This window comes from Zonotrichia albicollis, chromosome 6 (assembly GCF_047830755.1).
Source record: "Zonotrichia albicollis isolate bZonAlb1 chromosome 6, bZonAlb1.hap1, whole genome shotgun sequence".
Classification (NCBI taxonomy): Eukaryota; Metazoa; Chordata; class Aves; order Passeriformes; family Passerellidae; genus Zonotrichia; species Zonotrichia albicollis.
Window position 1 is genome coordinate 39,127,890 of NC_133824.1, and position 17,438 is coordinate 39,145,327.

Genomic DNA, 17,438 nt, shown 5'->3' on the forward strand with positions numbered 1-17,438 from the left:
TCTTACGTGAGGAAGTGCCAATAGGTCAAAGAGACCTGTGTGCACGACACCAATCAGCCGTGTCATTACTCCTTGTACGTGGATTTTGAAAGATCTACATCTTAAAGAAAAACAGAAAAGAGCAGCTGGACTCATTCCTTGCAAACAGGAATAACTAATGTCCTTGATTTGTTCACAAAAAGTCAAGGAGCTCTATGGCAAGACGAGAGGTTAAGGAGCTTTGTGTCCATTCTAAGGCAAAATGTAAGAAAACATTCAACCACCTCCTACCAAAATTGAAATACTGAAGGCATTTGTCATGTAGTTTAATGGACAATTGATGGCAGATATCCATTCCCTCCTTTCCCACTGCCTGCCACAGATCCCCTTATACTTAATGACATCTGTTTCAAACTGTGTGGTAGACATAAATCTGATAGATCAAATAAATCTTTAACGTAACTTTCCTAAATTCTGTGATATCATGCAAAGGATTAAAAAGGATAATTCCTGTTCTTGAATTCTACTGGCAATTACTGATTGTTATAATTACCAGTTTTGTAAAATATTTTGCCAAAATCACTTTGGATGTTTTTTATCATGTGGATTATTCGCACAAACTGCCTGACAAATGAAATGTTTTCCTAGCTAATATTAATTTGTTAACGGAGCACACATAATTTCTCTAGGTTTATTTTCTAGGCAGTGCTTGTAAAACACTCTTATAGTGGATACTCATTTCAAGAAGCGGTACCAATTTTGAAATGAAATGAACTGGGTTCTTAGAGGATTTCTAAACTCAACCTCCCAGTGTTGAACTGACTCAGGATGGCCATAACTCTTTACAGCACATATGGAATCATCATAGCCCTTTGACAGAAGGATATGATACAAACACAACTGCCAGACTTTAGTACAGTGGCTGGCTATGAAGGGCACTGATCCACCAGATGCCTCCTGCTTGAGTGTGGCTTTTACCAAGTTCGTAGCAAAAATATATTTTTGTGAGTCACCGGTGTATTACATTAGCTTCATGATGGCTTATCTTCAGTGAGTCAGTGGTGATAAAGAAACTGAGTTAATATTTACCTATTGTATTTACTAAAATCACATACCCTTTAATGGCAAATGATCCATGAAATGGGCTGTAAAGGGGCCAAGAGGAATTGTTCTTTTTGCTAATACAGCTGCAGAAGAGGGAAGGCCTCTTATCCTGCAGGGTCCAATAAAGGGAAGAGTTATTAATCCCAGTTTGTCACTGTGGGGGGAATAGTTATAACTTGCGTGCCAATAGCAATGATTCAGTGGTAGGTGATCAACACAGCCTGTAAGCTCCCTGTCAGTCTGCATTTCCTTCTGAAAATCTTCCATGTATTTCTCCTGAAAACCTCAGTGTTTCCACTCTTGAATATAAAAACTTAATTTGAATGCAAATATTCTTCCCCTGTCAGTAGCCCTGAAATCACTGCAGAAGATTGAAGCAACTAGTGACTTCTAAGGAGTGTAGCCCGCAGTATCTGTGGAGAAGCCAGAAGCAGCAGCTCTGGTTAGTCATTGACAGAAACTCTGCTCCACAAGAAATGGCAAAGGAATGGCACAAATGACAGAGCAAACAAGCAGAGGTAAGAAAATGGCTAGGTACAGAGCAAGAGGACTGGGTTTCCCATTTCTCTGAGTTGAGTTTTGCTCTTGCTTTTCTCAGGGGATGATCCCAGATGACTGATACTACTATCTCTGCTGACTAGAGCGTAAGTGAATGTTGGTTCCATGAATCATTTGTTTTATTCTGTCTTTTCCTTGAAAAGTTTTAATGCGCTGTTCATGTTCTTCCCAGGCCCCTAAGTGCTAAGTGGGGCTTACAGGGGTAAATGATGCCTAACTCATTCCTCCTGCCCATCCTCCCATTACCTTGAATCACCCCACACAATGTAGAACACAAAGGGCTGGAAGTTGCAGAGATCAAGGTCACTATGTCTTTGTCATCAAAGAACTACTCCAACCTGAAGGGTATCTTTGGCAAGTAGTTATTACATGGTTCCTGCTGCTTTTGTGCAGCTCAGTGGGAATAAAGGGGGCTTTTTCCAGAGTCAGGAATCATGCTCCTAGAGTCTGATTCCTCCTTCTACTCTCACACCAAAATGAATTAAATAGATACTTAGATTTCTTGGATGGGAATGGGAAAGGAAGTGGACAGTGACTGAAGAAATATGGACTTTATCTCAGCAGAGTTCTGCATTTGGATTTTCACACTAGCATTGATTATGGAAAATTAACGTATTTCAGCTATCCACCTTTACCTCAACTAAGCTCTCTTAGTCTGTATCTGTGGTCTACTGACCTATATGCTTTTCCTTCTGGGCTTCACAGCCCTTCCCCACACTTGCCATTAGCCCTGTTCTGTGGCCTGAACAGGAACTCAGTATAAACATTACCAGGAGAATCTGTTGTATTTGAGTGTTGATATTTCACTGTATTCAATTTCAGATCATCCTCATATTTCAAATGTCATATTCTCATGCTTAAGTTTATCTACTGGATATTCTCCTAACTTTGTACCTATTTGGACAGAGATCAGGAGGGAAGATGTGCTGTGACTAAAAGGAAAAGCAGAAGCAGTCCATGACTTCCATCACCAGTGCCACAAAATCTGTTGGTTCTGTATTCCAGCCAAAATGGCAGGGCTTCAAGAATTACCTTCCAGTAGTGCCCTGCCTCCAGTGCGACTGACAATGGAATTAATGGGACACGGACAGTAGCAAAGGGGTAACACGACCTCATTTTTCATGTCCTGCACAATGCTCACACACGCTGGTGCAGACTTTTCTTTAGAGCAAGGGCAGCAGCAAATCTTCATCTGGCAGACGCTGTCACCTGTGATTCTGCAAAGCACCTTGTGCCTGTGCAGGGCAGCAGCAGTGGGCCAGCTTTGGGACACTCCACTTTGGCAACAGCACAAAGTCCGGCAAAGCTGTGAGCAAGACTGTTCCCAAGGCCCAGCTTGGTGCCTGCCAACCAAAAGGCATTCATATTCATATTTCCCAATGGGGGCATGGGCAGGCTTGACCTGAGGCTTTGCAAGAAGGGGCAAAACTATGTCCACCTTAAACTGTATCTGTACCCACTTAACTACTGGCAATCACTCTGCTGTTTTCCCAAAGGGAATGGAGCAGCTGGAAGCATGGGAATGTCTGTTATCCAGGTTTGATTTGCTGGGAATAAGTGAGAAGCTTCTCTCTTGTCAGGAGCAGTTTCCCCACAGCACAGATGAGGAAAAGAAATGCAAGGTCAGTTTGTGTCAACAATGCAAGTAAATTTCCAGAAGGGACTCTAAAATCACCGAAATCAGAATATCCTTGTAGGGTGTCCTGCAAGGGGCTGTAGAGCTCATGATTGAGCTCACTGGACTTTTTATGGGTATGTGGTAGGGTATTAATGTACTTTGAGAGCACCAGGGGACTCTTTTGCAGCAGCGTAATCTAGGTGGTGAAGGAATGAAATGTCGCCTACATTATGACAGGACTTGGACACTGCTCTCTTATGATGTTTGGAGAATCCACCACTTCTGTGTGCAAAAAGAATAAATTAAATCCCATTTGTGCAGTTGAGGTGAGAATTTCTACACTTTTGTTTCTGGTCTACTGAAGCAGTAAATCTGGCCTTTTTTTGTAAAATATTTTGAGTACACTTCTTAAGAGACAGTGCCCGCCTGACAAAAGATTTTTCTCTAAATAAACCATACATTATGCTTGACCTGATAATACTTTTTGCTCTGTTTAGAAGTCGCCATTAAAGCTGGTAGAGGCAACAAACACATTTGTTTATGCTGGGGGATTCTGCTGATGTGCAAGACAGAAAAAAACTCTGAAAGAGGTCAGTGTTTGCTTACAACTAATCAGATGTTATTAAAAAAAAAAACACACACAAAAAAAAAAAACCAAAAAACCCCTATTGCTGCCAAAGAAATAACAACTGTAGGAGGAAGGTGAGGGGACCTATTTTCAAAGGAGGAAATTTGAAACAGACAGCTCTCTGTCCCCATAAAGCAATAAAGAACTGGATACCTGTCCTGTCTGAGAGAGAGGAGGTTTCTGGGTGCTAATAATGAATGACTGAAAGAAAATTTAATGAAGCTCCACCTTTCAGGGACCCTGCCATCAGTGTTTTGTTCTCATGCCAAACTCCCGGACTATAAAAATCTGCCTATAAGCCAAGAAAAAACACTTCCCTGAAAGGATTTTCAAGTTGCAACTTCATGGCAAGATGGAAATAAAAAACAGGAGATCATTTTGGATCTTCTGCCTAATTTGGAGTTTTTGCAAGGCCAAAGAACCAGTTCAGATAGGTAAGAAAAGAATCTAATTCTTGCATTACTTGCTCTCATACAGCTCTCCATAGGTGAGAAATAGTTGACAAATGAAAATTTGTCACATATTCATATGAGATGTAGACATGCCAGATACTGTTAAACATGGTACCTTTTTATCCTGATTGTCAATCATTTAAGTATGTCTTTTTTTCTTTCATTACTAGGTAGTGTTTTATGTTTTATGCTCTAAGTGACTATTCTTAAAGGAGACCCTCTGCACCAAAAAACAAACCAAACCAAACAAAAAAAATGGTGACACCCTTTTCAACACATTTCACACATATTCTTCCAAAAAGAAGTACTTACCATATCACCAGCTAGGCTTGATTGACCAGTATGAAATGGTGCATTAGCAGGAATCACATTTTTTGTGCTCTGGTGCACTCCTGGTTTGATTTTTAATCTCTTACCCTTTCCCCAACTGCTTAATACACAGTTGATGTACCAGTTATTGCTGCCTTAGTAATTCCAGCAATTTCATTTCCAGGATAGCCAAACTTTCTCACCTGCCCTCATGACTGCATAGGAAAGTGCTAAATTGCCCTACTCCAGTGCTGCAACTACCTATGACAGTAGCAGTCCCTTTAAAAAGCTGTTTCTGCAAGGACTTACGGGGCACTTGAGTTTGGGCTGCACACTTATAACATAAGGATCTGAATTTCTCAGTTCTTCCCTGCTGATTCTTAGGCAGGAATATTTAATAAAATTTTAGAGTTCACTGAGTAAATGAGTAACTTTTTGATTTGATCTGTGGTGGATATCTGTGTTGATAGTCCTAAACATGCTACCTGAAGAGCACAAAGAAATTTGCCTGTTTCATTTGTCATTCTTTCAGAAGAAATCCTGAAAGAAATTTGCCTGTTTCATTTGTCATTCTTTCAGAAGAAATCCTGAAAGTATTTTGTAGTGGGCATATATAATTTAATTCAAGGTGATTAATGTTTTCTTTGTGAAAACTGCTCAGTGGTGTGAAAACTGCTTTCTGAAGTAATGCCTTATATGCACTTAGACTAGTTATCTATACCTTTGACAGAGGTAAAGCTTCAAGGGCCAAAACATGAGTTTTGGTCGAGAAGGAAAACCAAGTATCTCTTAGCCAACAGCTGAAGCTGGTAGCAGCCTCAACCACTGAGATCAATCAGCAGCTGCCACTTTGCTGTAAATTCATGCCACCTGTGGTATCTCCTGGAAAGCACTCAACACAAAATCTTGCCTGAGTTAAATGAGATTTAGACGTCCAGAATGGGATTCTCATCACTTCACTTTAGATATCTACAGTGAAAATATGTCTACAGCATGAATATAGACACAGCCTTTTTAGACAATGGAGAGATGCATGTGGTTTACAGCATCTTCTTGCTAGGCACATATGTAAGATGAGAAAGCTGAACCTCTTCTGCTTTTCACTGTTAACTTCAAAGGAGACTAGGCTAATCTGCTTACATTGCAGGTGTCTCTGTACTTCAAAAGTAATGGACTTCAAAAGTTCAGTGAGATGAAACTACTTCCCAAAGGCTAGTATTTTCCAGGAGTTATCAATTTTGCCTTTGAAAATCTGCCCCTTTAATGTTTTTCAGCAAAAAAAAAGGGACAAGCACCTCATATGGGGTGAATTTCTAAGCTCCCCTACTATGATTTTTCTTTAGTCCAGGTCTCTACTGTCAGTAGGAGCGAATGTGTCACCTGGGGCAACTTCCACTTCCATACATTTGACCATGTAAAGTTTACTTTTCCTGGAACCTGCACATATGTCTTTGCTTCGCACTGCAATGACAGCTACCAGGACTTTAACATTCAGATCAGGCGCAGTGCCAAGAACAGCTTTCTGATCTACTTCACTGTCACCATTGATGGAGTGGTCCTGGAGGTGAAGGAGACGGGAATCACGGTGAACGGGAAGAAGTGAGTAAAGACTGCAATGTTGTTTTGAGGTGCATTTTTATTGCCACGTGTTAGGTGGTCTGACTGGAAAGCAGTGGCTGTGTATGAGATGTATAACTTTATGAACAGGGTATTGTGAAGAGTCCCCCCCATGGTGTTTGAGAAAGCAAGAGGCATTTAAACTAAACTACATGTCCCAGGGACCAACACCAACAAGTTAAGTAGAGAGCAATGTGTATATTACAGAAATAGAAGGTGTTTTAAGGTTTCCTTAACATTGCTTTGATTTGAGAGGGAGGGATGAAGGAAAGTACATTAACCGAAACACTTTATTTATATAAGTTTAGATCTGTAGAAGCTTGGTGGTTGTTCTTTTTTCTCAAAACATTATTTCTGTGGTACTAACCCTACTGTTTTATGTTGCTGTTCAGGAACAGATGGTTCTTTTAGGGACAGTTTTCCATTTCCAGATAGATTAGTCTAGAAAATTGCTCTGCTTTGCAGATCACAACTTGGTCAGGGATCTTCTTATAAGAAAAGGCAGAATTTTTAGAAGTCAAAATCCACACCTTTAATTCCAAGTAACCACAAACTGCAAAGAGAAGGATAAAAAATATTCCCCAAGTAAAAGTCATATGCAACAATAGCTGAAAGTTAGGCACAATATTAAGGACAGTCCCCATGAGAAGTGCAGAGTCCTGATCCTAGCAAAGAATTATGAAGGGCCTAGGCAACCTTTGACTCTGGGAAAACCCCTCACAATTCTGTTGAAGAGAAAATTGCAAGCATATGGGCTGTCTTGACAGCCTTCTAGAAACAACCAAATATAGAATAGCACCACTCTGTTGTAATTATAGCACCGAAGCCCATATGTGTCTCCTAACTCAAAGGGACAAGAAATCTCCTGTCTTCTATCCATTTTATGAATTTCTAAGTTTTTAGACTGTTGCAAAATGAACGGTAATTGTCTTGGTAAGATGGAAAAGTAATATAGGTCTGAGTTGCATGAGTGCATGAGTAACAGAACAGAGTTGTTTGTGAATCCCAAATATGAAGGAGATCCTGGAAGGATGATGATAACCTGCAGCGTCCTCATGTGGAGGGTCATTTTCCCAATATTGTCATCTTGCGCTTTATAAACTTTATAAGGTAGAACCTTTTATAAGGGTTAGGTCCTTGGGTTTGGCTGCTTTCTATCAGTTGAGTGGCTGATCTACATCAGCCACATTGACACAAGACCAAAATGCAGTGTTATGGATTAAGGTTGGTAAAAGGACACAGTGGGCAATGTAATGCATTGTGTGGACAGTCTGACCTTGCAAAGAATGTTCCATGTCTTATTTAGTTCTCTAGTTTTCCTTCCTATGTATCTGTAAGGATTTTATCAGTCTTTTTTTCACTGCCATCTGTTTTTTCCCCTCAAATTTCCAGGATTGCCATGCCTTTCAGCTTGAAGAGCATTCTGATTGAGGACACCTGTACTTACTTCCAAGTCACTTCCAAGCTGGGCCTGACACTCAAATGGAACTGGGCTGACACTCTCCTAGTATGAACAGTCAGTTAGTTGTTTTCCTCCTGTAATCAGTAATGAAAAGCAGGGCTGGATGCAGGCACTGTGTTGATATATGAAATTATGGGTGGGAGGTATCACTCTGTGCATAAACTCATAGAAAAATACCAAACTGGGCAATAGTTTTACGGGGCAGGGGCAGGCACAACCCCATGGTATTCCAGCTAATTTTTTGTGACAGAAGGGTTAATCCTGGATATAGCACATCTGCAGTTAGTTCCTTGCTCCATGGGGCACTGGCAGCAACAGCCCTCCAGCTCTGCCTTGCTACTCTGTCTCATGCCCATATTGAGTGGGAAACTGATATATGTGACCAGTTCAGACCTTGGCCTCTTTCATTCCAAAGCAATGCTATGTGGGAATTGTCCTCTGAACATCTACCCTGGAATATTCTCTTCTGTACCAGTGCATTTACACTTTTGCGTGTGAATACTTATCCTTCACAATCCAGACTGAGATTAATGAAATGGAAGTTGTATGTCAAGTTATGCCATTCAGAGAGATAGAGATAGGGTAAAAGGGGGATAGAGAGAAAAGATATCAGGAAGTAATCAAGTGATTTTGAAATTCTGATTTATTGAAGTATTTGATTTCCCCTTTCCCATGTACAAATTGATACCTAAAGTGTTAAAGGCATTATTTGGACATTACTGTAGAGTGGACACAGCAGTAGGAAAAGCACTGCCTTTTTTGGGTGGACCTGAGTGGCACCAGGACTGTTCTCCAAGCATGTAGGAATGATTAGGTGCCATAGTTTTATCCAGCAAGGGAATAGTGTGCTAACCTGGCTGTTTATTTCCACTAAGTATGGGGAAAATAAGTAATGCTTGGCAGACCCATGCCTAGAAGTGCTATAAAATTTTCCATCACCCTATGGACTAGAAAACCCATTATCTATGGCTAAAAGTTAACCAAAGCTGCTTCTTGACAACATCCAGCATTAGAGCACAGTTATCTGACCTGCCCAGAGAGGAGATGTCGTATCCTGCAAGAGGTACCAAATGCCTCTATACACAGTGTCTATATTGGGAGACACTGGTCCAGGGATTAATCCAGTATTCAACATGCTTCAGTTACATCTTTAATGGGTAGGAATGACAATTGCTGGAGGATTCTCTTCCAATTTGAATTCGGTCTGTCTGCAGATAAGTTTTATGAGAGATTTGTGTCAGAAAAGGAGGCATTCCTACAAACCAGGACTGAGCATTTCTGCCTCTGCACTTTTCTGCTGTGAATCGCTGTGCAACAAGTGCTGCTGATATGGGGAAAAACCTTTCAACTCTGTGTTTCCTCTTTTGTAGCTGGACCTGGAAGAAACATATAAAGAGAAAATATGTGGTCTATGTGGGAACTATGATGGCAATGAGAAGAATGATTTGATTTTGGAAGGTAGGTCATAAATATAGCATATTTCATCCAGACCTGACCTCCTTATACATGACGTGAAACTCAATATCTGTTTCCTCTGAGCAGGCTTTCAGATTTCCTGACAGGCACATGGACATTTGCATATGCAGGAGATGTATTTTAAGAGGTTCTGAGATATTTGGGGTTTTCTGCTCTTTTCAAATTTATAAGAGTCTCCAACCTCTTTGACCAAAATTAATTACTTGGCCATCATGCAGCATCATTGCCAGGTTCCCCACTGACAATAACATACTTTCAGGAAATGCAAGAGTGCATTTCTGTTCTTCTATTTTAGTCATTCTATTTGTGATTGTTTTTTACTCTATAATGAAATGAAAGCATCAGGGAAAACACAAAGTGTCTTTGAAGAAACTGTGGTGCCATCCACTGACACCTTTAGATATTGCAAATAGCTGAGCCTGTGATCCTGCACCAGGTTGTACGGATGGAAGGACACCTTCATCCTGGGATATTAGCTGCAGGACTGAATCCAAAGTTATAACAACATCCCTTTATGTAATACCTGTATGACTGTTGCACATGTGAACAGAAAGCTCTGTAAGATCAAACACACCCAAAACAAAGAGAAGTCTGGAAATTATCAGAAGCACCAGAAAGTTCAGGCTAACAGCAGGCCTTGATACAAGTGTGCCAGATTCCTGACTCTAGCCCAACAGAAGGTTATATCAGGCTGTCATCCTCCATAAGATATGGATGCTGGTTAAATCTGGGCATCTCATGAAGTGCATACTGCCTTTGAGCCCAAAGAGTAAGTGCATTTTTGTAGCCCATTAATTGACCTATGGCATTGTGGGGAGTTACTGAAATGCATCTGGGTTTTTTGCAGGGTATAAAATGCATCCAAGACAGTTTGGGAACTTCCACAAAGTAGAGGATCCATCACAAAAGTGTGCTGATGTGAGCCCAGATGACCACACTGGAAGACATCCCAGGAGGAACAGATGCAGTACATATGTAAGTGTGTGGGACCAAGAAGTACAAACCCTCTCAACCTACAGTGTTGAAGAGACTGTTGAAACAAATCTTAATTACAGAGCATGCACTAAATTGAATTTTTCAGAACTCTACAGATGAATTTGAGCAAAATTATAATCTTATAGCTGAAAGAATATCCTATTGTGGTATTAAAGAAATAGCTATTGGGAAAATGCCCAGTTGAATGACAGCTTCCAGTCCAAGACAAAGGACATTGTGGCAGAAAGTTAGACTGGATAATCTTCTGAGATCACTTCCAACTTGAATTATTCTGTGACCCTGGAATTGTGTCATCAAAACTTGAAGTGTATAGTCAAAAACCTAAAAGGTGGTAAAATATCAAGTATTGCTTTTCTTCTCCCCCCCACCTCCTTTTTTTTTTTTAATAGAAAAAAGCATGCAAGAAACTTATGTCCCGTTTTGGAAACTGCCCCAGAGTGGTTGCCTTTGATGACTACATAGAGACCTGTGCTGAGGACATGTGCCACTGTGCAGTCAATTCTTCTCACTCTGATTTGGTTCCCAGCTGCATATGCAGCACTTTAAACCAGTACTCTCGAGATTGTGTCCTGAGGAAGGGAGACCCTGGGGAATGGAGAACCAAAGAACTCTGCTGTAAGTAGCAACTGCTCTGGAGATTTATTTCAGGTTAGACATTTACACAAGTATTCTGATCCCAGCAGAGCAAAGCTAGGAGCTCTGGTAACTGCCTTGAATCAATCTGTGAAAATACTTTGACATAAACATTGTTAATGGAAAAAATTCTGCAAATTTAACTTGATTTTTCTCGTTAAATTAGAACTATACCTTAATGCCGCCCACCTCCTTCTTACAACTAAGTTTTCACGAGTTCTTTTTTTTTTTTTTTTTCATTTTACTCTGCGCAGTTAACTCATAAAGAGCCTTCTTTCAACATGGTGACAACTAGACACAAGTAGTTACTGAGAAGAGCAACATGTTCATACTTATCTTACCTTGTGTCTTCATACTCGGTAGTCCAGTTACTGGGCAGGAAATCTCTTTAAATCCAGAGGGAAGGCTACAGGTAGTTCACCAAAAATGCTGGTGTGGATTGGGATAGCAAATCAATGCCAGAAGTACTGATGCTTCAGGCAAAAATAAACTGTTATCACTACCTAAATGATTCTGATGTTCTTTGCTTGTATTGTGACTTCAGGCAACCTTGAGCTAGTAAAGTAATGTGAAATAGCTCACATTTCCTAGCAGCACAGTTTTGTCCAAAAGATAAAGTGGCCATAAAACATTCCTTTAAAACATTAAACAAACACAACATATCTGCATAGAAGGTCTTGCAAACAAGATATAGAGAAAAAGAGGAAGAAGGGGTTGGGTAGTGACACAACAATTTGAGAGGTATTATAAATACATCATTAACATACTCCATTTTGGTTTGGTCTTGCAGATCAGGAATGCCCAAACAACATGGAGTACATGGAATGTGGAAATTCCTGTGCTGACACATGTGCAGATCCAGAAAGGAGCAAGATTTGTAAAGCTCCATGTACAGATGGCTGTTTCTGTCCTCCTGGTAAGGGAGGCTGCTTCTGCCAATGATCACACACACCAAGGGAGAAAAAGGGAGGTTGTTCCCTTTCTTTACCATTTCACACAACAAATAAACTGCTTCTTCTAGCATAATTTACCAACTTCCTTCTTGGAAGAGTCAGATTTCTAAAGACATGAGATCCTGACACTGGAGAAGGGAGGCAAAAACTTCTAAGGACTAGACAGGGGAAAAAATGGTGCAGACATGGAAAGAGAAGAGGTGTTCTCTAGACAGTAAGAAAGCAGGTGAAGGTGTCTCATGAGATGCCTCCCTGCTATGACACTAAATCTAGCCATAGCTTAAGTGACACAAAACATACATGCATTTCCAAGAATGTGCATGTGTAAATTTGCACATGAAATAGTCTAAGATGAGGCTCTGATTTCTGTTAGATTCACGGTTAGAAGGGGATGGAAACTGGCTCGCACCCTTGCAATCTGGCACTTGATAATCCTGCTCACAGTGAAAGATTTTGTAACAGGAAATGTTCTCTGAGTTTTGCAATGCTTTCATTTGAGTTCTAGTTAGAAATATTACCCATTCATTAACATCTGAAAGGGCCTGGTGTGGTGTTCTCCTTTAAAAGTGTCCCATTCATTTTTAGAAATGCTGAATACCCCAGAGTTTTTTCCATACTCTAATCTTCCCTGATGGCATTTCTCTGACTCACCGAAGGAATATTAACTAGCCATTGTGTTTGAACAGGAACCATCCTTGATGACCTCAGCAGCAAGAAGTGCATCCCCAGAGACAGCTGCCCCTGTACATTTCAAGGCAAAGTCTACTCATCTGGAGGAACTTACTCCACTCCCTGCCAGAACTGGTACTGTTGTGGTCATGATTGCACAAACAAGGCAGAAGTATTTATTTCAAAACATTGATGAATGGCATTCTGTATTTCCTCCTTTTTTTATTTTTTTAATATTTTCCTGTCATTTCTCTTAAATAACAATTCAAAACCTTGCTCTGAATTTCCAGTGTAGGAAAACTTGGAGGTATTCCTCAACCACACATAGTTATTATCCGCCTTCACTTGAAACTGCTTGTGAAAACTGAGCTCAAGGTTTCAGAATGTAGAAAAATGAGACTCTCTACTGATTAATTCAGAGACTTTGGCCACTAGTGTGAGGTGAGAAGTCACACCATGTTAAAAACTGGCACTTCCAACAACATCTGGACCTCCACAAGACTGTTTAAAGGCCAGATCTCAGAAGTCCTGATCCTTGAGAATTATTTGATTTAGAAAAAAACCTGTCAGCTTGAACCCATCTCCATTCTCTACTGGTGAAAGGTGATAACATCCTAGGTTACTCTCAAAACAGTTTTACTTCTTAGTTTGTATGTGTTATCTGGGCTCCTGCAACACAACGTCATTTTCTAACCATCAATTATAGTTTTGCTATAGGGAGGAATGAAATGTGGTATGGTGCATGGCCAAACATTCTGCAAGCCCCTTTGGATTATCCTGCATTTTGAGAAAATGCTCCTCAAATCCCGAAAATTTTGAGTAATTGAACTTAGTGGGCTTTGTGTGGCTTCCATCTTGCCACAACCTCCTTTAGTCCCCTCAAAGCCCAAGCCTATATGGCTGGACTGTTTTCTTCTTGTGTGTACAGGTGTGAGAATTGCTCATTATCTGAGGCCCTCCACAATTAGCTGCTAAAACATCCCATCAGTGATTTGCTGAACAGTTGCATCAGCAGCACAAGATGTTGCAAGATCCTTCTTGAAGGGGTTCTTTCTTCTTTAAAAAGTCAAGTAAACAATTTAGGCCCAGAAACCATCTCTTGGTTTCCCATCTCAGTGTGTCTCTGAGGGAGCCAGCCAAAAGCCCAGCGCAGTTAACTCTCTCACTGATAGGAATTCAACCCTCACACTTTAAGGGCCTAATATAAAGGCTTCCACCCACAGGGGTTGAATAAGAATCCAAGATAATGACCTTAAAACACAAAGAGGCCACATTTGTGCAGATTAAAATGGTGTGTCACTTTGCTCCCTTGAAGCTGTGTTTATTCTAAGGGCTGCTTTTTGGGTTTTGCACAGTACTTGCAAAGGAGGCCACTGGAGCTGTATCTCTCTGCCCTGCTCTGGAAGTTGCCACATAGATGGAGGATTCCATATAACAACATTCGATAATAAGAGGTTCAATTTTCATGGCAACTGTCATTATGTCTTAGCTAAGGTACGAGCAATTTCTCTTTTCATTCCTAAATCTCCTGGGTAGCATGAGGCTTAAAACTGTGCTGAAGCTTTATATGACTTAATTTAATTAAATGGAACCAATCCAGCAAAGCACTTCAACACTGAGCAACATGCTCAGTCCTAAACCCCATAAATTTCTGAATTTGCAATGGATTGCAAGTCAGTTGCTGATGCTTAGCTTCAAAGCTTTGCAACTTCAACATACTTGTACCTTTTTTTTAAAATTAAATAATTTTCTTAATGGATGTATTAGTGTTGATTCAAGCATTTTTTGAAGCTTTCTTCATGTGTGACTGTCAAAAGAAAGTGGATGAACCAAAATTTCTTCAAAAAAATTGAATTATCTGTGAATGCCTGCAAATGAGATCCACACAAGCTGATAGCAAGGAAAAGGAGTGCAAAGGAAAGTTAGTGAAATTATTGATTTTGGCAATAAATAGATTGCAGTTAGATATCAAATACCCCAGTTCTTTCATTACTCCTTCTTAGCCTTTCAGTGACACGTTTTTCTCTTCAAGCTCCCAGCCTGTAACATGCTAACAATGTCTGCACATACCTTTCTCATGTTTTCTCAGAACACCGATGACACAGTTGTGGTGATTGGGGAGATCATTCAGTGTGGGACTTCAAGGACAATGACTTGCCTAAAGAATGTATTGGTCACACTAGGAAGAACTGTGAGTAACTGTCTTTAATTAGCAATACATAGGAGATCACTTCTGTTTTCCTTACATTGTTTGTATGGTGTCTGGACACTGAGTTACTGATCCCAGAGGTGATGAGGTTTTGAAGACACCACTTCTCAGGGCTTACTAAAGCTTGTCAGGTTGCTTTTGTCTGTCTCACATCATAGGCATTCACTACCGTGGCCTTTTTTCCTTTTCCCTGCAGACTATAAAAATATGTTCCTGTGGAAATATCTACATGAACAATTTCATTGTGAAGCTGCCTGTAAGAAAAGGTAAATCCCTTTCTTCACATCTTCCACAGAATAGCCTACATCTTTTGCAGAAGGATTCCTGCTCCTTTCTCTTTCCTTTGAGTAGGAAAGAACATGATCCTACTCACTGTTAGGTGGATACTAGGTCTGGGATTCCCTGGGAATCTCTGTGTTACTGCATGCACTGGCAAATGGAAGTTCCTGTTTACTCAGCTTTGTAAAGATTTGCAAGAGCATACAATATGTTTTCCTCTTTCTTCTTTAGATGGCATCACCATCTTCAGACAATCTACATTTTTCATCAAAATCATGAGCTCAGCTGGAGTGCAGATCAGAGTGCAAATGAAACCTGTAATGCAGCTCTCCATAACAGTCGATCACTCCTTTCAGAATCGCACATCTGGTAGGACACATAAGGCTAAACCCTTCAATGTGCTAGAGAAAATCTCTGTGATGTTTAGTGTGTGCAAATCTTATAGACTCCATCTGTTTAAACAGGCCTTCATCAGAGCCTTGTGAAGTGCAGACTATGTTCTTGTTTTTGCCACTAATCTCCTGTTTACACCATTTAAGATTTTTGTGCTTCTGTTTCCAGTCTGTGTAATAGGATTACATCCTGTCTCTCTGACTCATTTTGTTTTTCTTCTGCCATTTCCTTTATTTATAAGCCTTTGGGGAAAATACTCTCTGTCTGCCAGTGTTTACTGAAGCATCCTTGTACTATCACTAAATGCCTCTGTAATGCAGAAAAATAATAAATACACTCTAAACACAGGGTCCTATCAGATTTGTGGGAAGATCAGGAAGTCTCTGAGGGAAAATGGATTTGTCTCAGGCGAGGTCCATTACAGAGCTAAGAGTGTTTATCTAGAAGCCATTCCTTTTTCATGCATCTATTGATTTCTTCTTTTCTTTTGCCTTTTTTTTTGCCTCCCACGCAAGGTCTTTGTGGCAATTTCAATAACATCCAGACTGATGACTTCAGAACAGTCACTGGAGCAGTGGAAGATTCAGCTTCTGCTTTTGGTAACTCATGGAAAACTAGAGCCAGCTGTTTTGATGTTGAGGACAGCTTTGAAGATCCTTGTTCAAACAGTGTGGATAAAGGTACCAGGTTTTTCATCGTTGGCTTATCAGCGCGAAATAATTTTCACATGATGGATAATCAAAAAAGCTTTAGAAATCTCATAAACATCAAAACCCTCTACCTTTGAGGCTATAACTAGAGAAAAAATATTGTGTTTTGATGGTCTTTAAGAGGATAGCTTTGCTTTCAAAACAAAAACACAGCACTACTGGTGAAAGAGCCAACACATTCGCTGATGACTTGAAAAGCACCTACAGCATAAATGACAGCAATTTAGGCTTAAGGCAGAGCACCACTGGTTGCCAACATTTGGGAAGTTCTTCATCCAGTCTAGGTTGTTACAGCTGTCCTGAAGTCCAGAGAAGGAAGTTGTCAACAGTGCTGAGTTAAGCAAGCATTGCACTGTACTAGGTGTCCTGTCTGATTTTTCACTCTGACTGGATTGGATATATGTGTTATTTGGACTGACCTCTTCTAAGTACTGACACATATAATTAAAGCTGCAGCTCACAGCCACACAACTCACTGATTATTACATGCTTTTGCTTGACTATAAGGAATTATCTGGCTGTAAAGAATTAAGAAAGTTTGATGAAAAACAGTGAAAATGGGGACGTTCTGTATATGTTCTGCAAATCCAGCTGCAGTAATAATGTTAATACTTAGAAGGGGAAACCTCTCTTTTAGGAAAACGGCTGGTCATCCATCCAACGATGCTTATCCCTTTGATAAGTTAATGACCTGTATTTCCATCCAGTGTTATCTAAATACTTCAGGACATTCTAGTTCAATGTGATACCTGATAAGAATATTGAGTCAGACAGTAATGTGGTTTAAGTGACTATGGACAATGATATTTTTTCCCACTTCAGAAAAGTTTGCCCAGCACTGGTGCACTCTTCTGTCCAATACAAGCAGTGTGTTTGCTGCCTGCCATTCTGTTGTAGACCCTTCTGTGTACATCAAGGTAAGGTACTGCTCCAAATGGGTGTTTTAATCTAGTCCAGAGACTGGCCTAGGGGAGTGAAATAGGTTACAGTAGTGACTGGTCACAAAGAAGTACACTGATGCTAATTAGAAAAATTAAAGAATAAGAGTTTGTGCAAGATGGGCCTTTTTGGCTACAGCCCCATAAATACTTGATAGGCATGACTGGCTTTTGTTGCGTGATCCAGAAACAAAATGAAAAAAATTAGTTCAAGATTTCAAAGTTTCAAAGAGTTCACTCTTTGACTAGCAGAATCAGTCTTTCTGAGTGGAACTGAATTGAGAGTTTTACCAGCCCCATGGATTTCCTCTGACTTGGTTCAAAGTTCACATCAAGGGAGAGAATATGAATTTACATTGTTTATATCTCTTTTACTACCTTTGAATCTTGCTAGTCTCCTTGTGTTTTGAATGCATGAAGATGCACATATGTTCTCTTGGTGTAAAGCTCTATAA

The 17,438-nt window shown here is 40.2% G+C and overlaps 1 protein-coding gene across 1 annotated transcript in view; it reads left to right on the top strand.

Annotated features, from left to right (window-relative positions):
- Positions 1-4,239: 4,239 nt before the first annotated feature.
- Positions 4,240-17,438, top strand: part of LOC102075266 (mucin-5B) — a 42,316-nt gene continuing 29,117 nt past the window's right edge. Inside the window, exons 1-14 of the mRNA XM_005496276.4 lie at positions 4,240-4,321; positions 5,992-6,247; positions 7,658-7,772; positions 9,098-9,185; positions 10,051-10,178; positions 10,589-10,814; positions 11,623-11,748; positions 12,472-12,589; positions 13,810-13,948; positions 14,544-14,645; positions 14,860-14,929; positions 15,174-15,311; positions 15,851-16,015; positions 16,868-16,962. Coding sequence (XP_005496333.2) covers positions 4,240-4,321; positions 5,992-6,247; positions 7,658-7,772; positions 9,098-9,185; positions 10,051-10,178; positions 10,589-10,814; positions 11,623-11,748; positions 12,472-12,589; positions 13,810-13,948; positions 14,544-14,645; positions 14,860-14,929; positions 15,174-15,311; positions 15,851-16,015; positions 16,868-16,962 — 1,848 coding nt within the window. The remainder of the gene's footprint in view (positions 4,322-5,991; positions 6,248-7,657; positions 7,773-9,097; positions 9,186-10,050; positions 10,179-10,588; positions 10,815-11,622; positions 11,749-12,471; positions 12,590-13,809; positions 13,949-14,543; positions 14,646-14,859; positions 14,930-15,173; positions 15,312-15,850; positions 16,016-16,867; positions 16,963-17,438) is intronic.